Source organism: Clytia hemisphaerica, unplaced genomic scaffold (genome assembly GCF_902728285.1).
Source record: "Clytia hemisphaerica strain Z4C2 unplaced genomic scaffold, Clytia hemisphaerica genome assembly, whole genome shotgun sequence".
NCBI classification, from domain to species: domain Eukaryota; kingdom Metazoa; phylum Cnidaria; class Hydrozoa; order Leptothecata; family Clytiidae; genus Clytia; species Clytia hemisphaerica.
The window spans coordinates 2,874,489-2,900,542 of record NW_027104594.1 but is presented as its reverse complement, the minus strand read 5'-3'; the positions used below and the strand labels follow the sequence as shown (position 1 = coordinate 2,900,542).

Genomic DNA, 26,054 nt, shown 5'->3' with positions numbered 1-26,054 from the left:
TAGAACATATCGTTCATATATTCACATGGAAAAGGAGGCTTTGGCCGTAAGGACAATTTTTTAAAGTCATCCGCAACCATATAGCATAAACCCTAAAAAAGCGATGAGAATTTGATACTTATCAAGAAGAATTCGAAGAGGCTAGTGCGAGCGAAGCGAGCAAATAATTTGAGATATTTTGTTTTAAATATTGTGTATTCACCAAATTGGTGAATACAAGTTGAAAAAAATTGCAAGATTTTAAGATTTATTTCACCAAAATTTGTTTTGGAGCGCAATGGCTCATGATCTTCGATACCAAGGAGGTGGTCGATACCGATAGTTGACCAAAAATACCGAAATACCGAGATAAAAAGGTCTCTTACCGATACCGAGATGGTCTTAAAATACCGATTACCGATCAATTTGTTCCTCTAATACCGATTTACCGATCTAAAAAAAGGCTAATACCGATGTACCGATATCCCGTACGCCCCCTAAAACATTACGTCTTCCTAAAATATCAAACAATAGAATTACAAGGACCACAGAACGACCCTTGTAAACGTGCCTGAATTCTGGCATGAAAATATCATCATCCTTTTTGAAAATTGCTGTAGAAGAAGAAGGACATCACTTTGAAAAAATGTTAGATGGTACGAATATATCTTTATCTTATTTTAGACTATCCCAATTAGGGACCTTTACATCAACAAATAGAGTCATCAAAATAATTTATGAAACCATTTAATTAGAGCTACTTTTAAACTAACTACTGAGCTTGAGGATGTAGTATCTTAGATAATATTGATACTACATGGCCCGCTGATCTACAAGAAGTTATTGAAATAAAGGGTCGAAAACTTTATCTGAGTAGATCTGAGTCAACTGATGACCTCCTAAAAGCTCTTCAATCTAACAAAACGCAGCAGATGATCCTTAAAATCCATGTCATACAACAACAAACATTATCTGATATAAAAACATTATCTTAAAAAATCTCAATAATCCCAGAAGATAATGGGTCGTAAGCCATAAAACTATATTATCTGTTGTACCAAATCATAGAAATAAAAAACTATTTCATTCACATCTCGATTTTTTGACTTCTTTGACCTTCAGAAATCTGACTTCGTTATTTACATTATCTCCCTGTTACGGCTTAAGGTCTCTATTTCTATATAAATCTTATCGGCAGTACTCTGACCTAATATATTTTTTTTTGTTTTTGTTTTTCTTTTCTTTTTTTCATCGAAATAACTCCCAAAAAGGTGAATTTCCCATAGTCACGTGACAACTAAGCTCATATTCTGAATAAATTTTTTGGAATTTATTCCTTAGCATGTGAACTTGCATCCATTTGTTATTTGAAGTCAATATCTTTCTTACTTGAGTTTTTATGAGCTTTTCAAAAAACGTCCCTAAACTGAAATAACTCCCAAAAACGGGAATTTCCCATAGTCACGTGACAACTAAGCTCATATTCTGAATAATTATTTTTGGAATATTTTCCCAGATATGTGAACTTGCATTCGTTTGTTATTTGAAGTCGATACCTTTCTTGCTTGAGTTTTTATGAGCTTTTCAAAAAAGGTCCCTAAACTGAAATAACTCCCAAAAAGGGGAATTTCCCATAGTCACGTGACAACTAAGCTCATATTCTGAATTTTCTTTTTTGGAATGTTTTTCTTGACATGTGAACCTGCATCCGTTTGTTATTTGAAGTCAATTTAACCATTTCCTGATTACTGGTAAGCTTTTGAAAAAGGTCCCTGAAATAATTTGAATCCCGAATAGGGGAATTTCCCGTAGTCACTTGACAATTAAACTCATATTCTGAATAATTTCTTTTGGAATATCTTCCTTGACAAGTGAACTTGCATCCGTTTGTTATTTGAAATCAATCCAACCATTTCCTGATGACTGGTAAGCTTTTGAAAAAGGTCCCTGAAATAATTTGAATCCCGAATAGGGGAATTTCCCGTAGTCACTTGAGAACTAAGCTCATATTCTGAATTATTTTTTTTGGGATATTTTCCCAGATATGTGAACTTGCATCCGTTTGTTATTTGAAGTCAATACCTTTCTTCCTTGAGTCTTTATGAGCTTTTCAAAAAAGGTCCCTAAACTGAAATAACTCCCAAAAAGGGGAATTTCCCATAGTCACGTGACAACTAAGCTCATATTCTGAATTATCTTTTTTGGAATATTTTCCCAGATATGTGAACTTGCATCTGTTTGTTATTTAGAGTCGATACCTTTCTTCCTTGAGTTTTTATGAGCTTTTCAAAAAAGGTCCATAAACTGAAATAACTCCCAAAAAGGGGAATTTCCCATAGTCACGTGACAGCTAAGCTCATATTCTAAATTATTTTTTTTGGAATTTGTTCCTAAGCATGCGAACTTGCATCCGTTTGTTATTTGAAGTCAATCAAATCATTTTTAAGAAAGGTCCCTAAAATAATTGAACTCTTGAAAAGGGGAATTTCCCATAGTCACGTGACAACTAAACTCATATTCTGAATAATTTGTTTTGGAATATTTTCCCAGATATGTGAACTTGCATCAGTTTGTTATTTGAAGTCGATACCTTTCTTCCTTGAGTTTTTATGAGCTTTTCAAAAATGGTCCATAAACTGAAATAACTCCCAAAAAGGGGAATTTCCCATAGTCACGTGACAGCTAAGCTCATATTCTGAATTCTTTTTATTGGAATTTGTTCCTTAGCATGCGAACTTGCATCCGTTTGTTATTTGAAGTCAATCAAATCATTTTTAAGAAAGGTCCCTAAAATAATTGAACTCTTGAAAAGGGGAATTTCCCATAGTCACGTGACAACTAAGCTCATGTTCTGAATAATTTTTTTTGGAATATTTTCCCAGATATGTAAACTTGCATCCGTTTGTTATTTGAAGTCGATACCTTCTTCCTGAGTTTTTATGAGCTTTTCAAAAAGGTCCCTAAACTGAAATAACTCGCAAAAAAGGGGAATTTCCCATAGTCACGTGACAACTAAGCTCGTATTCTGAATTTTCTTTGTTGGATTGTTTGTGTTGACATGTGAACTTGCATCCGTTTGTTATTTGAAGTCAATCCAACCATTTCCTGATGACTGGTAAGCTTTATAAAATATTCTCTAAATGAAATAACTCCCAAATAGGGGAATTTCCCATAGTCACGTGACAACTGAACTCATATTCTGAATTGTTTTCTTTGGAATATTTTCCTTGACATGTGAACTTGCATCCGTTTTTTATTTGAAGTCAATCCAACCATTTCCTGATGACTGGTAAGCTTTTGAAAAAGGTCCCTGAAATAATTTGAATCCCGAATAGGGGAATTTCCCGTAGTCACGTGACAACTAAGCTCATATTCTGAATTTATTTTTTGGAATATCTTCCTTGACATGTGAACTTGCATCCGTTTTTTATTTGAAGTCAATTCAACCATTTACTGACGACTTGCGAACTTTTGAAGAAAGGTCCCTGACATGATTTGAATCCCGAATAGGGGAATTTCCCATAGTCACGTGACAACTGAGCTCATATTCTGAATTTTTTTTATTGGGATTTATTCCTTAGTATGTGTGCTTGCATCCGTTTTTTATTTCAAGTTAATATCTTTTTTCGTTAAGTTTTTATTGAGCTTTTTCGAATCCCGAATGCGAATCCCGAATCCCGAATACCGAATACCTAACTCCAGCGAATCTACCAGGAATAAAACACGTGCCCTGGTAGAAAAATTGTCGAAACTTAAATTAATTTGAAATAGGAAATCATTATACATAGAAGCAAGAAATTCTTTACTTAGTCATCGAGGGCATTCTATATTTGAAAAGCAGAATTGAATATATTAGGCCATGAAATCACCATTAAAATTGACCGCCATTAGGGGATAGGATTCTGCTTCCCGGAGTAAGATTCCACTGACTTTCCAGAATATTTGCCATCCCCCCACGGCTCTAAATTGTTAAAGTGTTGTTTCCCAACGGTACAGAATTAGCCTATGTTAAGGAACCGTAGTTACTGTTAACAGCCAAGAAGTTCAAAGGACAACCACTTTGAGATAAAACAAAACCAATCTTTTCATTTTATTGCTAGGAGAACTTTTGGATTGTTTACGGTATTCACAGTTAGAGAATAGCAGCATCTTAGTTCGAAAAAAAGAATCCGACACAATGTAAATCATAATAATTTGGCGAGAAGAGAGATTTGGATAAAGAAATTTATTGACAGCAAAATGTTTCATATTGATGATTTGAGATGACATTATTATAAAAATGGGTGTCAAGGCATTTTGCAGTAAAATTAGGAGAAATTTATAAAATATACAACGAAAATAGACTAGATGTTAATCCTGCGATAACTAACATGAAGTTATAAACGCATAAAAACAACGGGATATGAAGCGGCCGAGGGCAGAAAATGGAACTTAGATATTACCATTGATTGAACGAGAGGATAAGAGAAAGCTGGCTCAAAGAAACTATCTTTTTTGAACGGGGATTTAAATTTTATGCTTGAAGTTCATTATAGGAAGAAACAACTTTACGCTAAAAAATACGAATTTTTCTAAATTTAGATACAAATATGAAAATTCTGAGGTTGGAAATAGCATAAAGAAATCAAAAGAGTACCTTTGTGGACAAATACATAGATAGAATAATAAAATTTTATGTTTAAAAAGTAAAAACACTAAAAACCAACATATGTTTCCAAATACAGATTAAAATGCAGAGGTCATTTAAATTCAACGGGAGGCATAGAAGAAAGGTTATTACTAAAGTAGTATCTAAGCAAGGATTTGATTAAAATATCATCAAAATTTTCGTTAAATTGAAAAAAAATACATCATTTTCTAAATGAATTTAAAACAGAATTTTGGGAGCTAATTAAGTAAAATCATTTCTCAAAGAAAAGCTAAGAGCTTTATTATTGCGAAACTTTACCTTTAGGGAACTAATTTTAACAAAAACTAATTTCCGCGTTTTTGGGTATCTACCGCGAAAATTAGTTCCGCAAAATTCAATTTTTACTAAAAATCTTCAAAAACCTCTAGGAATATGAAAGAATTTCGGCAAAAAGTGGGTGTCAACCGCGAAAATTAGTTCCGCAAAATGCACCTATTTTAGAAAATTAGTTCCCCTAAGGTATTATTAGTTAAACTTGTGTTTTTTTCTCATCATTCAGTATTTTGTTCAAATTTAAAGAGCCACTTGAAATTTTCTAAGCTAAGGTAAGGGGCCTTGCATCGACGATGAATTGAAAATTCCTAGTAGGCTCAAATAACAGAAGTTCAAATTTAGAGAGTTATCCGAAAACGCGTTCTACTTGTTGAGGGCACAAGCAGGAAAAATGGAACGTATTGCATGCAACCTCCAATATTTCCTAAAAAATAAACTCCCAAAATTCTGTTCAAAAAATAATAATAAATTCCTCGAATAAGAGTAATTTTTAATGTTATTAAAAAAAGTATATTTATAAGGTTTGAACTAAGATAAAAGTTTATTTTGTTAGCTTTATGTAAAATTTTTGAAGCTTTCAATTTTTTTCAATTCATGTATGTTGTAGAGACAAAGCAAGTAACGAGAGCTTCTTGTGTGTAAGAAATTTTTCCGTTGAAGTCATTTTATTATCTAATATTTTTCTTTTTATATATAATAATCAGGGGGACTGGTAAACGATACGATTGACGGTTTTATTAAATGCGTACGTGCACATACGTCAAGACTTCTTGGTTTGGTTAATTTGAGATATTTGACCCGTTCAGGACCGTTTTTTAAATTATGTAAAATTTCCAAATGCGTTTGTTACACTTCAGTGATTCAAAATAAAATGCGTTCCCGAGAAAGCCAGCTTTGATGTAAGAATTTCCCGGTCCCAGGACTTTCTTACGTGACCGATTTTCGCCTCTGAACATTACGTCACTCCATCCATCCTTTATCTTGACTCATTAACAACCAATTCACTATCCAACCAGAACAGACAATTCATTCCCAATGTAATTTAGCTGTTTTGACTATCAAATTCGATATTACCGAGAAAAAATGATTTCTACGAACGACGGAATCGGAAGGACACATTCAACCACTTAATCGTCATACGCGGCGGCCGCGGTAATACTCCAATATTACGTGAAGCGGTCACCAGCGGCTGGGAGCGATCGACAATTCCCAGTAATTCATTAAGAGACGCACACTCTGGACTCTCACTTTACGTTAGTCCTGATTTCTTTAAATTGGCTGCTATGATCATATTTGTCACTGCTTTAAATACAAAGTCTATATTTTCAGTATCTGTAGCGCAAGTTAAATGTACATAAATCTCTTTCATAGCATGACGATTTCGGTCTAAATATTTCTGCCGTATGTGGGTGCTAGTTTTATCAAAATCATCCGTCGGTCCTAGAAAAATTAGATATACAAAATATCATGTTTTGCCGCATAGTACTAACATCTCTCTTTGTCTAACCGAGAGGCAATATAGATGATAAAACATCAAAACATATTAAATCTAAAGATTTAAATATACAATCTAAATCTAGGCATCTGTATTTTCAAACATAATTGAAGCTCAAATTTGTTCATTTAAGAGTGGACGATGCTTTAAGAGATTAATTTGAGAGCCCGAAGAATCGCGAAATTATCTGTGGTTTATCTGAATTTAGCGTTTTGAAAAATTTCTCTGAAAGATTTACTTTCGCGAAGAAAGTAGAAATTTGCGAAAAGACAATGGAAAATTAATCTGTCGAAAGTAAACAAACAAACAAACAAACAAGGGATACCTGAGTAATCATCGAATAAGTTCGTGATGGGAGAATGTGGGATCTTCTCTTCGAATAAATCTTTCTTATTCAAGAACAGTATGACAGACGTTTCCACAAACCATTCGTTATTCACAATAGAGTCGAACAGTTTTAGACTTTCCACCATACGATTCTGAAAAAAAAAAATTATAGAAAAATGAGAGTAAAGAACAGAATATTGTTAGAATATGAGAGGTGTACTAAGAATATTCACATATTCTTATAACAACAAGGTTCACACAAAGTTTCCATTGGGTTTTTTAGCAAATCGAGGCTTATTTTTCTAGATATCAACTTTTGGGTGCCTTATAGAGAGGCATGGTTGCTATTTTTTCTCAAGAAAGACACCTCAATGACCAAAAGGAAGGGAGGGAACTGGCGGATGATCGTGTAAGGCTTTAGATTCTAATACATGATTTTGCTATAAGCAGATTCATGAAACAAAGTCACGAATAAACGTCGAGTAAAGCTCTGATTGGCTGAGACATGCAAACATAGAGTGCACCCTCCTGAGCTTAGGGCCCCCTGAAAAATGCTGAGGGCTGGACCCCTCTGCACACTATGTCAAAGATTACCACTATTTTGGACATTTTGATTTAAATATGTTTATGTAAGCAATTTTTAGCCAATCAGAGCCTTACTCGACGTTTTTTCGTGATTTTTTTTGCATGAATCTGCTATGTAATAGGAAATTTGCGTGTTCCAACGGTGAGCATTCAGGTGGGAAGGTGGGAAGCGTGGTGACAAGCCTTCAATAAAACCGACGCATGTAATTCCAGCTCTTTTAATTCTTTACTTCCTACAAAGACTGCCAAATCGCACAATCAAAACAACAACTTAATTGAAGTAAATGGAAATCAATTAACACAAGAATGTGCCAATGGAAAAAATGAAATGTAAAAAAAAATCAATCTAAAATAGAACAAAACAAAAAAATTATGGAGCGCGTACATATCGCATGTATTAGCGCAAGGAAAATCATTTCTTGTTATTGATCTTCTACTTGAGAAAATAATATAAAAAAAGAAAATATAACCCACTCTTGACTCCTCCACTTAAAGCAAATATACCTCCTTCGATAAAACAAATAACAAAATGGAAGAAAAAATAGAAGTGAAAAACAAAATTTGTGATTTTGGCAATAGAATGTATATCCAGTACCCCACAAAAATCTTTCATCGATTCTTAATTGAAGACTCTTACACAAGAATATCGACAACTGCAACCTCTATAATTTCAACGTATCTGTTCTTAATTAAATAAGGTTTTTTAGTCATTTCTAAACTATTCTATAACTCGAGTTCCTTTAAAAACAAGACTCTTAAACTTGAACCAGGATTAGTTCCCCGGCCGCTTTCGAGTGATAGAGACTTCACTAGCTGTTTTTTGTGAGAGAATTGCTTCTCATGTTTTGGGAAGAGAATAGTTTCAATAAGTTCAATCAAGGCTTTTAAATCGCTAACACATAACAACGAGGTTTAATGGTTATGTATGAAAAATGAGCCAGATACTGGCTACAGGAATATGGATAATAGTCATGTTAATTGACCTTTCCAATTAAAATACGATGCGGTTTTTTTTTGTTTCGTGCTAATTACAAAGTAAACAAAAAACTCGTAAACAACCAAATATTTTGACGGTGAGAAAGAGAGAAATTAGATATGCATTTTTTTTCGTGCTGACATCAACAATATTTCCACCCAACCAATACAAAACATAATTTTTAGATTATGAAAGACAACTTGGTTTTGTGTAAAGTTTTTAAGGGGCGGGATTGGTTTTAAACGCCCTTGTCCCGTTACGCCAATAACACACTGTATACCAACTTAAAGGTCAAAGTCTTAGTGGAGTCTCTTGGATGGGATATGAAGCTACCAAAAGATTTCGAAAGCGCATCGCGTGAAAACATATAAAGCGCCAGATTCAACTTGCAATTGCAAATGCGGCGCATATCTTAAGAGCTTCAATTATTCTTAGTTGAGAAAGGTTGACGATTCCACTCTAACCCTTTAAATCCAATGTGTTTTAATTTCAAGCTATTAATCAATTGCGTGGAACAGTTCTAACTCTAACCTACCTTATCGGGGAAAAAAATGTCGGAGTTTTAATTAGTCGGGTTTTTTTCTTCGTCGGGGAAAAATTTCGTCACCTAGAGGCATTTTCGTCACCTACCCCCGATCAAAATTTCAAATTCGTCACTTTTCCATGACCAAAATTTCAAATTCGTCACTTTCCCCCGACATTTATTTCCCGATAAGGTATAACATCAGCGATAAAACAATGGAACAATCCATACCGTCGTATCGTCTTCCGCTAGTCTTAGATCGTAACAACTAAGTGCTGCGCAAAATATAATGGCGGTGACGTCTTGGAAACAATGGATCCATTTACGTCTTTCTGTCCTTTGACCTCCAACGTCTAGTAACCTGAAAGTTCAAAAGGCAATTATATTTGGATTGATATGTGCTTTACTTTCCAGATATAACTTCCTCTGACTTTAATTATGAAAGTTCACTTTTGAAAATCTTTTATACCGACTTACTCAAAAAGTTTTAAGACTTTATTATTTCGAATTTGGAACATTCCAAGAAAAACGCATTTTGTTTATTTTACTTTGCTCAGCAGCACACTCGAACGCCAGTGAAGTACACAACAAACAAATTTTTGTGGGAGTATCGCTGCAGTTGACTTAACACGGATCAGAGATTCACCATTAAGTTTGGAAACTCGATCAACCAAAGAGCGAGTCAAGTAGAATACTAAATTTTCTTTCTCCAACAGTAGATTACAAGTCTTGGCAAAATAAGCGGCAAAACTTTATTCTTAAGCATCAAATAGAAAATTACATACCTAAAATGTAGTTTTCTGAATATAAATTGAATTTCTACGATGCCCGTTGTTTTTACTCTGGTCCGTAGTATATCTTGCTGTGTTGGCCTGTAATGTGGCTCCGCCAGCCTGTCTAAAGCGTCTAGGTAACTGAAATCAAGAAACAAACAGCAAGAATTAGAAGAACGTTAAAAAACTTTTCAAGAACCTTTTTATACTCTGTTTAAAAATTTATAGTGCTCTTCCAGAAAATGACCGTACATGGGGGTGGAGGATATAGTTTCCAGGGAGTAGTGAAAAATCTACAAAATTCACCTTGTCCAGGGGTAAATTCGCTCTGTTTGCGGATAATTTCGCCCTGTTTGAGGGTAACTTTGATTGTACAGGGGGTCAAATGATGCTTGTCCAGGGGGTCAACTGATGCTTGTCCGGGGGGTCAACTGATGCTTGTCCGGGGGGGGGTAGATCTGCTGTCTGAGGGGTCAAAAGTCACAATATCCGGGGGAGGGAGGCGGTAAATTTCCAAGAAATGTTACATCCTCCACCCCCACATTCAAATTTTTTCTGGAAAAGCCCATTGTTGCAACCAAATAAACAATCGAGAAATAGTACTTTTCATAAATTATTTTGAGTGCAACGACTGCCCAATTTTGAAATCAAAACCAAGGTGATTTGAATCTCTTGAGCCTTCAAATGTTACTTTTATAAATAGGGTAAACTTACTTATAAACTTCTCTGGGAATCAATGTTACCAATTATAATTCGAGACGAAACACAATGAAATGGAAGGATAAGAAAGATTCTGAAGGAAAGAACTTACTATTTCGTAGAGTCATTTAATTGATATTCTCTAGACCTCCTAAAACACTGCCTAACGCCCTGGTCCACCCATAGCCTTTTCATGGCTTCTGTGAGTTCTGGACTGAATGGCATCGTATCTTCGCCACGGTTTGCTACTTCGTATACTAGTTTTGCATCGTTCTGAAAAGAAGAAAACAAAGAGAAAATTAAGGGACACCATTTAACGTTTCTCCTACCATTCACGTACAGAGCATTTTTAAACAAAAGAAAGAACGATTTTCTCCCCTTTTGGCACCCCTTGAGAATTTCGTTTGTTTATTCTTCTTTGCCAGCATTGAGACATCTTTTCCACCCGAAAGGGGAAATTTTGAAAATTTGACCTCGAGATTGCTTGAAAATGCACTCAAAACATGGAAAATGCACTCAAAACTTTGCATTTTGCAAAATAACCATTTTTGAAAATATCATTGGGGGCATAGCCCCCACTTGCCCCCCCCTCCCCCAGTTGCTACGGCACTGTACAGATACAATAGGAATTTATAAGTTCTTTCCCCTAGGTTAAGGAAATTCAGCACCAGCTCCATGATTTTCCTTGCAATTTTCCAGATCAAATATTAAATGGTGAGAATTCTAAGAAATCTGAAACACATAAAATAAATGACTTACACTCCTGTTTTCATTTTGAAAAGATATCCTTAATTTCTCCATTGCACGTAGCATTGCTATCAGTGACATTATGGTATTACTATAAATGACGGGTTTGAATCCACGATGGTCTTCTTCTGAGAATCCATTGTCGTGGATAATTCTGAAAGAAAATAAATAGGTTTGTTTGAAAATGCTTTGAAAATGTGCATTTTCAAATATCTAGCAAGGAGAGGGGGCTGTTATCGGGTTAGCAGGGTGTAGCATGAGATGCATTATTTCATGTCATTATAGGCCATTCCACCAGTCAAAATGAATCATGGGTAATCAAAACTGAACTCATTCAAGTCAAAAAAGTAGAGTTCTGGCCAGCAGTGAATGCAGTAAATGCGTGAAAATCCTCTTTTTGATTGCCTGAATGTATGAATTTTGCAAATATTTTCCATGAATGCATAAAACCTGATAAAACCACAATTTTGAGTGAAGTTTAGTAATTTTCAAGTCAATTTTTTTTCTTGATTTTCCTAATCTTTTCCCCACGTGAATGCATGAAGGTTTGGTCTGCTGAACAGGGGGAAATAATTTGACAAGAATCAAGACAGTGATACTTACTTCATTTGTTTAACAATGGTGCTTTTACCAGATTCACCAGCTCCTGAAATCAAAAACATAAAGTCTGTGAAATTTAACTTTGAAACAACAAAAAAATTGGTAAAAATAATAAAACCCATAGCAAAGAAGCCATGTGTTTATTGTCAAGTATTATTCTGCTTGTGATATTGCCTTTATTATAAAACGAATCAAGCATTATGTTTTCTAGTGTGTTGGTTCCCCTTCTTGAAAAAGGTTAAAAAAATCTTTGCCCCTCCCTTTTTACCCCCTCTCATCTCAAATTCCAAAAAGTTTCTTCTTTCTTTTCTGATTTTTTCAAAAACACCTTCCCAACTATTTCAAAGAAGAGCTTGAATTTTCCCTGAGTTTCACAAAGGGTGTGTGTTGTGTCTGTGATGCAGTATTTTTTTATGTAAATTTAACATATTTATTTAGGTACGCAACTCTCATGGAGTGCAAAATTGGCTTAAAAAGCCCTCTTGGGTTCTGATACGCACTACAAGAAAAATTAGGCAGCATGGTGGTGCAATTGTATTCTGTCGATTGTTATTGCTGATGTCATAAAGAAAGACTTTAAAAAAAAAGAATAAAACACTGCATCAGTCAAAGTGTGACTACCTTTTTTAAAGCCATTTTAAGGCTAAAATTTAGGCCAAAAATCTGAATAACTGGCTGACCGATATTATTCTGCCTTTTTGTGCATCTTATCATAAATAGGATGTTTACACAGCCTTTAATTTTTATGCATCTTGTAATTTCTGGGATAAACTTGACATAAGTAATTTTTTCTTAAGAAGAGCGCTAGGAAGATATTCAGACTACACATTTATTATGATTACTAATTTTCACTCTTTAATTTTTGCACAGGAGAGTGCACGAAAATAGGCCTTTTTCGTGCTTTGTTTTTTTTTTGCCGTGCACATTTTCTGCAAGAAATTAAAATGCATGTGAAAATCAAAACCCAAGCTTAAAATTTTAGAAAAAGTTAAAAAGTTTAAAATTATCTGAAATCAACACACAGTTCTAAAATTACAGAGCTCTGATATGAAATTAAAGACCCATCTACATTAAGCAATGTTTTATTTCTGAATTTGCTTGCCCACTGTTTTTTCTTCTTTTATCTTTTCTTTTTACATCTTTTCAAATGTTATTAACAAACAAATGAGTATAAATAAATGACATTCAAATTCTTTTCAAAACAAAAAAATCTTTACGTTCAGATTTTACAGTTCTTTTTTGCTCAGAAATAAAATGAAGCCATTCTATTGGTTAAATTCAAGTTTTAAGTCATTTCTAAACAATAGAATGGCTTTATTTCATTTCGGAGCTAAACGGACACATGCGAACATGGTCAAAGGCTTTGTAAAAAACGCAACTTATGATAAATAATTGCCTTATACTTCTTGAATTTTGTGAAAAGATTTACACTATCCATCTTGTCCTAATGTATTTGCCACCATTACCCGAAGAATCTCATATCATGTCTTTAATTTCACTCCTCTATGTTGACAAAAAGTTTTTCAAGTTATCGAGAGCATGCACATTGAAAATTGTGACCCTCCAAGCGATATCAAAGACACGAAATTGTTACCGGCAACGAAGCGGTAACATTATTGCCGGCAAATTGGCGTATAATTTACCGATCTTGCCGATCTGGTTTAAATCATCACCGGCAAAATACCGACAAATTACCGCTCAATGGTAGACCGGCAATCTGCCGGCTAAATTGCCGATCTTCAGCGCGACTTCAGATTTTTGACAGCGGCAAAATATCGGCACGAGCTGATTGCGTCACTTATTTCGGCTGCCGTGAGAATAGTTTGCCTCGTTCTCACGAAAAGTAGCCATTTTAGACATCTATGCATCCATGTATCTATGTATCTATGTATCTACACATCCATGTATCTATGTATCTATATATCTACGCATCCATGTATCCATATATCCATGTATCTATGTATCTACGCATCCATGTATTATGTATCTATGTATCTACATATCTACACATCTATGTATCTACATATCCACGTATCTATGTATCTATGTATCTACATATCTACGCATCCATGCATCTATGTATCTATGATCTAATCTACATCATGTATGTATCCTATATCTATATATATGTATCTATGTATCTACATATCACACTATGTATCCACGTATCTATGTATCTATGTATCTATATCATCATCTATGTATCCACTATCATGTATAATGTATATAATCTCTCTATGTATCTATGTATCTATGTATCAATGTATCTATGTATCTACGCATCCATGTATCTATGTATCCATGTATCTATGTATCTATGTATCTAAATATCCATGTATCTATGTATCTATATATCTACGCATCCATGTATCTATGTATCAATGTATCTATGTATCTACGCATCCATGTATCTATGTATCTATGCACCCATGTATCTATGTATCTATGTATGTATGGATCTACGCATCCATGTATCTATGTATCTATATATCTACACATCCATGTATGTATGTATCTAAATATCCATGTATCTATGTATCTATGTATCTATATATCTACATATCTACGCATCCATGTATCTATGTATCTACATATTTACGCATCCATGTATCTATGTATCTACATATCTACACATCTATGTATCCACGTATCTATGTATCTATGTATCTATGTATCTACATATCTACGCATCCATGTATCTATGTATCTATGTATCTATGTATCTATGTATCCATGTATCTATGTATCTATGCATCCATGTATCTATATATCTACGCATCAATGTATCTATGTATCTATGTATCTACATATCTACGCATCTATGTATCTATGTATCTATGTATCTACATATCCATGTATCTATGTATCTAAATATCCATGTATCTATGTATCTATATATCTACGCATCCATGTATCTATGTATCTATATATCTACGCATCTATGTATCTATGTATCTACATATCTACGCATCTATGTATCTATGTATCTATGTATCTACATATCCATGTATCTATGTATCTAAATATCCATGTATCTATGTATCTATATATCTACGCATCCATGTATCTATGTATCTATATATCTACGCATCTATGTATCTATATATCTACATATCTACGCATCCATGTATCTATGTATCTACATATCTACACATCTACACATCTATGTATCCACGTATCTATGTATCTACATATCTACGCATCCATGTATCTATGTATCTCGTATCTACGATATACTATGTATCTATGTATCTACATATCCATGTATCTATGTATCTACGCATCAATGTATCTATGTATCCATGTATCTATGTATCCATGTATCTACATATCAACGTATCTATGTATCTATGTATCTACATATCTACGCATCCATGTATCAATGTATCTATGTATCTACGCATCCATGTATCTATGTACCTATGTATCTATATATCTACATATCCATGTATCTATATATCTATGTATCTATGTATCTATGTATCTATATATCTATGTATCTATGTATCTACATATCCATGTATCTATGTATCTATGTATCTATGTATCTACATATCTACGCATCCATGTATCTATGTATCTACATATCCATGTATCTATGTATCTATGTATCTACGCATCCATGTATCTATGTATCTATGTATCTACATATCCACGTATCTATGTATCTATGTATCTACGTATCTACATATCTACGCATCCATGTATCTATGTATATATGTATCTACATATCTACGCATCCATGACTGTTGTAAAAACAATTATACTAACATATTGTTAAACACACGCAACAACCTTCTACTTAGAATCGTGTTCGCGCTCAATACTTTTTTTCCAGACACCCTGTATAGTCAACCGTCTATACATTTCAACTGGACACCATACAAGTTCATGCTGCATAGTGGATATGTAGATACATAGATGTGTAGATATGTAGATATATAGATACATAGATACATGGATATGTAGATACATGGATGCGTTGATTTAGATATGTAGATATATAGATACATAGATACATAGATACATGGATATTTAGATACATAGATGGATCATAGATACATAGATACATGTGAGATAGTATACGGTGGATAGATATGTAGATAGATACATAGATAATAGATACATGTATACATAGATACATGGAGATGGATGGATATAGATAACATAGATACGATATAGATACATGGATACATAGATACATGGATGCGTACATATATAGTACATAGATATACATAGGATATATAGATACATATATAGATATAGATACATGGATACATGGATGCGTTAGATATACATAGATACCATGGATGCGTAGATACATAGATACATAGATACATGGATGCGTAGATATAGTACACTACATAGATACATGGATACATGATAGGATATATAGATATATAGATACTATACATAGATACATAGATACATAGCATGATACATAGGATACATAGATACATGGATATGTAGACTAGATACATAGATACATAGATACATGATATAGACATGGATATAGACATAGATAGATACATGGATATATATACATGATACATGGATATGTAGATACATAGATACATAGATACATGGATACATAGATACATGGATGCGTAGATATGTAGATACATAGTTACATGGATATGTAGATACATAGATACATAGATACATGGATGTGTAGATATGTAGATACATAGATACATAGATACATGGATGCGTAGATATGTAGATACATAGATACATAGATACATAGATGCATGGATGCGTAGATATGTAGATACATAGATACATAGATACGTGGATATGTAGATACATAGATGTGTAGATATGTAGATACATAGATCCATGGATGCGTAGATATGTAGATATATAGATACATAGATACATGGATATTTAGATACATGGATGCATGGATGCGTAGATATATAGATACATAGATACACAGATACGTAGATATATAGATACATGGATACATAGATACACAGATACGTAGATACATATACATGGATAGATCGATACATAGATAGATATATAGATATAGATACATAGATACATAGCTAGTATACATAGGATACATAGGATGCGTAGATATGTAGATACATAGATACATAGATACATGGATATGTAGATACATGGATACATAGATACATAGATACATAGATACATGGATGCATAGATATATAGATACATAGATACACAGATACGTAGATATATAGATACATGGATATGTAGATATATACATACATAGATACATAGATACATGGATGCGTAGATATGTAGATACATAGATACATGGATGCGTAGATATGTAGATACATAGATACAGAGATACATGGATATGTAGATACATGGATACATAGATACACAGATACGTAGATATATAGATACATGGATATGTAGATATATAGATATATAGATACATAGATACATGGATGGGTAGATATGTAGATACATAGATACATGGATACATAGATACACAGATACATGGATGCGTAGATGTGTAGATACATAGATACACAGATACGTAGATATATAGATACATGGATATGTAGATATATAGATACATAGATACATAGATACATGGATATGTAGTTACATGGATATTTAGATACATAGATACATAGATACATAGATACATGGATATATAGATACACAGATACGTGGATATGTAGATACATAGATGTGTAGATAATGTAGATCATTAGATCCATGGATGCGTATGTAGATATATAGATACATAGATACATGGATATTTAGATACATGGATGCATGGATGCGTAGATATATAGATACATAGATACACAGATACGTAGATATATAGATACATGGATACATAGATACACAGATACGTAGATACATGGATGCGTAGATATATAGATACATAGATACACAGATACGTAGATATATAGATACATAGATACATAGATACTATAGTACATAGATACATGATATATGGATGCGTAGATATGTAGATTACCTATCTGATACATAGATACATAGATACATGATACATAATAGTACAGATACATGGATGCATAGATATATAGATACACAGATACACAGATACGTAGATATATAGATACATGGATATGTAGATATATACATACATAGATACATAGATACATGGATGCGTAGATATGTAGATACATAGATACATGGATGCGTAGATATGTAGATACATGGATGCGTAGATATGTAGATACATAGATACATAGATACGTGGATATGTAGATACATAGATATATAGGAATATAGGAATATGTACCATATATTGATTACGTAATGTTAGAATGTTTTTATTCTTCGTCTACCGGCATCCATAAGGCCGGCAAATTGTCGGCAAATTACCGGTATCAAACACCCTTCTAAAAATAGACGTCACGGCTGGTAACCGCAAAGTTCCCGCCTATAGGTTTAAGAAAGAAAAAATTGCTTGATTTCGTGAACCGATAAATTACCGGCTTAATTCTATGAGTGAGCGGACGATTATCGACTATTGCCGGCAAATTGGCGGATCATTTTCCGATGTTTGCCGGAAAGATTTTTATGTACTTAAAATCGCTTGGAGGATCACAATTATTTAAATGTGCACGCAAGTAATATGCTAAAAACAGGCTGAACCTGCATTGTATCTAGAAGAATGTTCATGCAGACAGGTTTACACCAAGCAGTACACCAGCAACAAAAACATCAAAAACTAGAATGAGAACAAATTTTAGATGGTAAAAATGGTAAAAATTGCATGTCATAAAATAAAATGATTAAAATCATGTGACATGCAAAGAATAAAATTCTTTGTTGTGGTATGTTATATTTGTTTTATATCAGGCTAATAGTTTCTACCCCCTAGCCTTATGGGAGGCATAGTTCCTAGAGGGGTCAAACCCCCCCTTGCGTAGGAAGACCCCCCTAAGTACCTATATTTGAGAGAAACCCCCCTTACGTAGCAATAAACTGCCTAACTGGCAACATCCCTTAAGGAAATTCAAACTTTCAACACCCTTGCTTGAGTTTCACCAAAGGGGGAGGTCGAAAACATGGGAGGACTAAGATTCTCAACTGCTTTCAATTGTCATTCAAATGCATTCAGTTGTTCTTCAAATTCTTTTCACAAAAGACTCATTGCAATGAAGAAATTACATTTTATCAAGAACCACCGACCTCCCCTTCTCCTAGGGAACAACACTCAATCAAATCTGAAAATCGTATTTTATTATGTTTGGCAATCAAATTTCAATGGGCTAATTGTGTTTCATTTGGTTTCATCTTTGAGATGGTTCACTCCAGACTTAAAGGTCTTGGTTTATAGGCACTGCTAAGAGCAGTGCACATATCTCAAAGAGTAGGAGTTTTATACTGGAAAGGAAGGAAGATATGATGCAACCAAATAAAACAAAATTATTAACAGCAAAGTCAACATTGAAAGATATTCCATCAAAACAATCTGCCGTCACTGCCGTAGCTAAATGCTAGAGTTTCAGGCTGCATCATTTGAGGCGTGCGATAGCACCCACTAACCTCCGCACATACCTAAAATGTCTGAGGAGTGTGATCAAGCACAACCCTCAAAGTTAATTTCAAAACTAAAAGTTGTACATAGCACTCCTCACCAAACGTTTTAGGAGTGTGATAGAAAACACGCCTAGATAGAATTTTTGAACGATGCAGCCTGCAGTTTAGAAAAAGCATGTGCGGCTACAGGCGGCTAGGGCTTTAGGCTAAGATTCTGCTTATTAAAGAAAAAGACAGCCTATAGAGCACCTGCGAAGAGGAACAAGTTTTAATCTGTCAATCATTTTCTCCAGTGAGGATTATAGCTTCTTTACACTAATGCCAAAGAACATTATGTGGTTAGTATTCAATTATCAATATCCCTTTAAATGCTCATTTCTGGAACATTTGCAAAAAAACTGTAATTCTAGTTGTTTGATCCAATGTATTCTATGTTGCTACTTTTTGAGAATTAAAAAAAAACTGTATATTGACCTGTTTTTGTGGTTCACTTATTTTAATGAATAATATTAGGGAAGATTGAAAGTGCGGCATTCTGCAGCATTGGGTACAAAGTCTAATATATTAGTTCTTTACATTTTTGTCTGAGGTAGAGACGTAAAGCAAAAGATAATATAATAATGTAACAAAAAAATATCAGAAAACAATACTAGACACTTTCCACTAATTTGCTTCAACCTAAAGCAAAATAATTGTGCACATCGCCCACTGACAAAAATTACCTCAGCCATGCAAAAAATCAACCCATACAATTGACTTTCTGTAGAGATTTTAATGTACCTTTAATTCCTGCTAATTTTAATTTTTCAAGCTATCCGCCAAATTACCTTCATGGAGTTGACGAATCCATTGAAGATTCAGAGGAGTCAACCAAAATCTACGACAAAGAATATCTTCATGAAAAAGTCTTATGATGCTACGCTTAATAAGGAATATAAAAATCGAAGACACTCAAAGAATCGGAAAATTTTTGAAGGAAAGAGAAGATGAGAAATGCTATTGACCAATAAAAGTCCGATTTCCAAACAAGGAAGACAAAAATACAGTGTTAAAGGCAATCACCAAAGAAGGATTACCCTTAAGATTACCCTTCCGGGTGACAGAAGATCTTATGAAAAGTGAAAGGAAGACAATCAAAGAGTGGTGTATCAAAGCCCAAGAAATGAGTACTTCAATAAAGGATGCAAACTTCAAATTCAAAGTCAGGGGGAGCCCTAGGAAAAAACTCTTCCTTAAGAAAATTGTAAACCGAACAAAGAGCGGTTCATAGAGGCCCATGTGGTTGCACGGTGGCCTGCGAACTTGTATAGCATTATTATTATTATTATAAATAATGTTTTAAAAAATAATTGAGTTTCAGGGAATGAAATTTCGTAAAGTGCCTATATATTTTTAATTTATCGTTATTAGCATAATTACTGTAACTTTGTGTAGTGCCGATATACCTTGTCTAATTTCGTCATAGAGTAAGAGCAATTTTAAAACAGCTTACTCAGAAGGTTTCATTTACTTTAGGAGTACAAATCTTTGCAATTTTTGCGAATTTCGGACTTTTTAGCGAAAGTAAAAGTCTTTGAAAATTCTTAACAAACAGGGCAATTTGCAAAAGTTCATGCTCGCGAAAAATTCTTAAAAAAATTGGAAATCTATAAAACCTCGAAATCATAGTAAATATCAAATTTTCGGCATATTTTTATCCTTTAATGCCTTTTTAAAGTTGAAGAGCAACTGTCTTTAGCGGATTTAAGGAATATTTTTCACTTTTAAGGCGTTTTATCCAACAAATCGCAAAAGTTTATGCTTGCGAAAAAACATTTTTTTCTCAAATTCGCGAAAGTAAATATTGCAATGATTTTTCGACCTCGCAAAAGTTTTTGCTTGCAATAGTTTGTACGTCTAAAGTATAAACATTTATAAGACCAGGTAATGTAGCTTTGTGTCATGTCGACATGCCTTGTCTAATTCCCCCATAGCAATTATCTGTTGTGCAAAGTAGTTACGTAAGTAGTTAGAGTAATTTTTTAAACAGCTTATTCAGAAGGTTTTATCTGCCATTTTATTTACATTTTAAAAACCAGATAGTTCCTATGACAGAATTAGACAAGGTATGCAGTGCTGCAAATAACGTTTCCAATCAGTTCCAATTAAAAGAGTAATAGATTTTGAATTAATACAGGTGTTTAGTCAATCTAAAGGTCATTTTAGACTTTTCTAATGGGGTTCTGCCAGACCCCCTGCTCAAATTATTTTCGTTACGCTAAAAAAATTACCGGCCAACTGAAATTTCCTTATTTGCAGCACTGGTATGTCAGCATTACACAAAGTTACGGGTAGTTGCTATTACATTATTTATACTATACAAAGTTATAGTAAACAAGAATTAACATGTTTCATGTATGATTATGAATCGTGCATTCCAAATTGCAGGGTTCGAATTTTAACTTCGCACTTCACAAAATGCGAAGTGAATTATAGATTTTGCGACCCAAAAAGATTTCTAAATTATAAGAAAACACCTATTTTGTTACTTTCTTTCATTTGTTTATTTATTACTTTATCAACTTGCTACCTCGCTAATTCATTCACTCGTTTATCTATTGCTTTATCAACTCGCCACTTCGCTATTTTACTCATTCGTTCATCTATTGCTTTATCAACTTGCAACTTTCTTCATTCGTTTATCTATTGCTTTATCAACTCACTACTTTCTTCATTCGTTTAAATCTATAGCTTTATAAACTCGCTACTTCGCTGCTACTTCGCTACTTTCTTCATTTGTTTATCTATTGCTTTATAAACTCGCTACCTCACAACTTTCTTCATTTGTTTATCTATTGCTTTATAAACTCGCTACTTCGCTACTTTCTTCATTCGTTTATCTATTGCTTTATAAACTCGCTACCTCACAACTTTCTTCATTTGTTTATTTATTGCTTTATAAACGCTACTTTCTTCATTTGTTTATCTCTTGCTTTATCAACTTGCTACTTCGCTACTTTCTTCATTTGTTTATCTATTGCTTTATCAACTCGCTACCTTGCAACTTTCTTCATTCGTTTATCTATTGCTTTACAAACTCGCTACATCGCAACTTTCTTCATTTGTTTATCTCTTGCTTTATCAACTCACTGCTTTACAACTTTCTTCATTCATTTATCTATGCTTTATAAATTTGCTACCTCGCAACTTTCTTCATTTATTTATCTATTGCTTTATAAACTTTTGCATTTTGTTCCAAACAACATCGCAAAATACTAAAAATGTTTCACAAACAGTTAAGAAATTTCACCTGCAGCGCTCCTTTTTTACCTTTTTTTGAATTTATAATTCGAACCCTGAATTGTTAGATTCAGTGCAGCTGGAACCTCAATATTCCAGGATTAGAAAAAGCTATACCTGTTATCTTTTTTCTTTAAAGAATCAACAAGCCCTGACAAGCCATCAACATCGATAAATTACACACATTTCCTCAGAAACTTTCAAAAATTATCTGCCATTATGACTTTCTTAAAGCCGTTCCAAGATTAACCAATCGGGAATCGGGTTGTGTATCGGAATTCTTATGGGAGTTCTTTTTTCCGAGATTTGTAAAATAGCTAAGTCGGCAAAAAACTTTTTCCGAGGGTTTGAGGAAAAAACAGAACTGCTATCATTTGCTTTTTATTTAACCGTGTATTTAAATTTGCGCTCAAAAATACTTAAATAAATAAGTTAATAATATTCAATATACTATTTGTATCACTCAGAAAATAAATACTTACAGAACAACATTGTTTATCATTTGGAATCCCCCGTATTTGGACCATTCTATCGTGGGCGCAAAATAGGGAGGAAACTAAGTAGCACCCAGTGCAAGATTGTCGCCTCATCTTTATTCGCCTGCGCGAGAACGCGAGCTAATCATTTTTTTCTCACGCGCTCAAGGGGAAAAAGAAAGTGATCGATATTCTTTGAAGGAAAAACGTCAGGAACAAACCCAAAGACCAAAAGATGTATTTTGTTGTTGAGAATCGATCCTGTGAAGATGAAAAGTTTCTGCTATGCGTTTTTTTCAGAACGCTAAAAAACTCGATCTTCCATAAGGTAAAGAGGTTGCGAGATTTGGGTTACTGTAGCGAGGCAAAAATCGCTAAAAAGCTGGTGAAATCGTAATCCTCAAAAATCGAAGTTCCAGCTTCACTGAGATTGTGCATCTTAAATAGACCATTTGGAAGCTAGTTGGAATGTCATGTTGAATAATAAAAAACTCCAGCATTAAAACAATGACACATCAAAGCATTACCGTCAACTGCTCTAATTTGGGACTATCTGACAAAACATGGGACGGTAATTCGGCCACCATTTCACCGAACCTCCAAATCATTTGATTTGAGTTAGTGAATGGCATATTAAAAAATACACGATTTCTCTTTCGCACCAAGTAGGCTTTTAAATCAAAATATGAAAAAAAATCTGTAGAGGAACACACGCAAATGTTTCGAACGAAGAAGAACAAATTAGTGGCAATATGATGGAGCATTTGACGTCACTCGCGTGGCAAGTTACACACTCGTTATTTGTTGATCTCATCGGGCGATAGGCGGTTAGGCGACGGGTGTTCTCTAATTCTTCTATTGACGTCCGGTCATTTTGAATGAAAACAATAAGTTAAAAAGGGCACGCTATCAGTAAAAGTTATCTCCATGTGCCATGTTATGACAGAAAGTATGATTGATAAACTTGGTGGAGTTATCAAAAAAATTTGTTGTCAAAGAGATTTAACAGTAAGTGAATTTACAGGCCAGATTGTCAACAATCCCATGTTTCGACCAAAGCAGTTGAATGTAGTATTCTAGACAACCCTCGACATGAAACTTTTATTGGAATTCGCGTAAAGCCCGAGTATGGCCCGAGCTGGCCTGAGAATTCGGGCCATGTTCGGGCGACACGCGGGCCACACTCGGGCCAATTTTTGAAAACATGATTTAAACAGGCGTGTAATTTCAGGACTGAATTTTTTTTAAATTTTCTTTGAGATAAACTTGGTTTCTCTTATTTATATTAAATATATGAATGTTGTAAATTCATATAAATATTAAATTTATAAATTAATCTTATTTGGTATGAAAACATAGTTATAAATATACTTAGGGTGGAAATATTTGCTGGTCCTGGTTTTAAACTGCGTGTCCACGGGAAGCTTTTTTTGAGCGATAGGCCGATGAAATTTATATATATATGAGTTTACCGTCAGCCGCCCGCATCTCTAAAATGCACCCGCATGAAAATTTCATTATTTTCAAAATTCATAAATTTTTCATTATTTCCATATTTCTTTACAACTACAACCTCTATCTTTGTTAAAATCGTCTCTACGCATGTTTACACGGGTAAACAAAGAAGATTTATTACAGAAAATGCTGCCGCCCTCAATCCTACAACTGCAGTGGGCGTCCCGCCCATATAGCTGCCAAACCGCCCTGACCGCCATTTTAGTTTTTTGCAAAATCTAGCGCCACTGTAGCAATCCATCTTTATTTTTCGTTCGCAAAAGATGCGAAGGGTTGAAGCGAAGCAAAATTTTTTATTTTGAAAGAGCATGATTGGGAGAAATGGTGGATAAGGTGCTGTTGGGAAAATAATGAATAATGAAATCATGCCGCATCTATTTTTGGGTAAGTTCACGACGGTAAACTCATATGTAAATTTCATCGGCCATATAAACAAACAGACAAATCTTATTTTGTACTATTTTGTTTGACTGGACATGCTGAATCATTTTAACATTTAACATGGCCCGACATGACTCGGGTCATGTTCGGGCCAAAAGAATTGATAGCGTCTCTCGGCCCGAACATGGCCCGAGAATTCTCGGGCCATGTCGAGGGTCGTTATTCTAGTCTGACATTAAAGTTAAACCAAAAGCAACCATCATAAATTTATTAGAATGATAAAAAATTAATTAGAAAAGGGACCTAAAAAAGAAATTGCCTTTAATGGACCACGACCAATTCGACCAATCAAACTCTTGACATAAACTCTTAAAGTAAAATAACCATATTACAAGATCTAACTGATGCTACTGGTCTGATAACTGACCAAAAACAAATTATTTTTAGAACACAGGCAGTAGAATTGATAAATCAAAAGATTTTTATCATTTAATAATACCACAGTTAGTTTGTTTGAAGTGTGTTATATAAATCTTGTGGTAATTGATAACCAAGTAAAATCACAATGAATGCATATCAAAATTCTAGACATTGAAAAATGCATCATAAAAATGAGTTATCCAGTTTACTTTTTGAGTTGAGTGATGAGAGAATGTGATGAATATGATCAAATAGCATGACATGGATGATAGCTATATCTGATGCATTCAATGCATAGCATGAGTATGTAAACTTCATTAACCAGCTAAGCAATGCAGTAAAGATTTCGTTTTTAAAAGCACAATAGGGGTCTTAATTTGAGAATGAGCATTTTGATTATTAAACTGTGAGCTTACCTAACAATAACAATTTAACTTCCTTTTGTGATTTGTCTCCATCTTGTTTCAGAGACTTTTCGATTTTTTTGCTCCTAGCACTAGCATCCCTTTGCTCTGAAGTTTGGTTACAACACAACATAATTCACATATCATCGATCTGGCTAAGAAAATAGTCTTTCCATAATAACTGAAAACACTATTTACAATTTCGCTCAATTGTCAGCCATTTTCCATTCTATTTTAGTCGACGCGCCACCCTTTCACTCAAACCAAGTTGGCTCTGAAACTAAAAGTTTACGGCGGACGAAATTGCCGCGCGGTTAGAATATTTTTGGCTTGTCCTGGTGAATTTATTCAAATTTTTATCTAGCTTAGAGTTAACTCCAGTTTAATTTGGGCTCTTTGTAATGAA

The 26,054-nt window shown here is 34.0% G+C and overlaps 2 protein-coding genes across 2 annotated transcripts; both read right to left on the bottom strand.

Moving 5' to 3' along the window:
- Positions 1-5,631: 5,631 nt before the first annotated feature.
- LOC136824021 (guanine nucleotide-binding protein G(o) subunit alpha-like) lies at positions 5,632-25,891 on the bottom strand. The gene is made up of 8 exons (XM_067080181.1): positions 25,661-25,891; positions 11,671-11,713; positions 11,080-11,221; positions 10,433-10,593; positions 9,634-9,762; positions 9,080-9,209; positions 6,763-6,916; positions 5,632-6,382 (listed from the first exon to the last, which is right to left on the bottom strand). The coding sequence occupies exons 1-8, from the start codon at positions 25,779-25,781 to the stop codon at positions 6,192-6,194; spliced, it is 1,071 nt and encodes a 356-aa protein (XP_066936282.1). The 5' UTR covers positions 25,782-25,891; the 3' UTR covers positions 5,632-6,191.
- LOC136823891 (uncharacterized) lies at positions 15,519-17,584 on the bottom strand. Its single transcript, XM_067080048.1, has 3 exons — positions 17,513-17,584; positions 16,212-16,282; positions 15,519-15,561 (listed from the first exon to the last, which is right to left on the bottom strand). The coding sequence occupies exons 1-3, from the start codon at positions 17,582-17,584 to the stop codon at positions 15,519-15,521; spliced, it is 186 nt and encodes a 61-aa protein (XP_066936149.1).
- Positions 25,892-26,054: the final 163 nt, after the last annotated feature.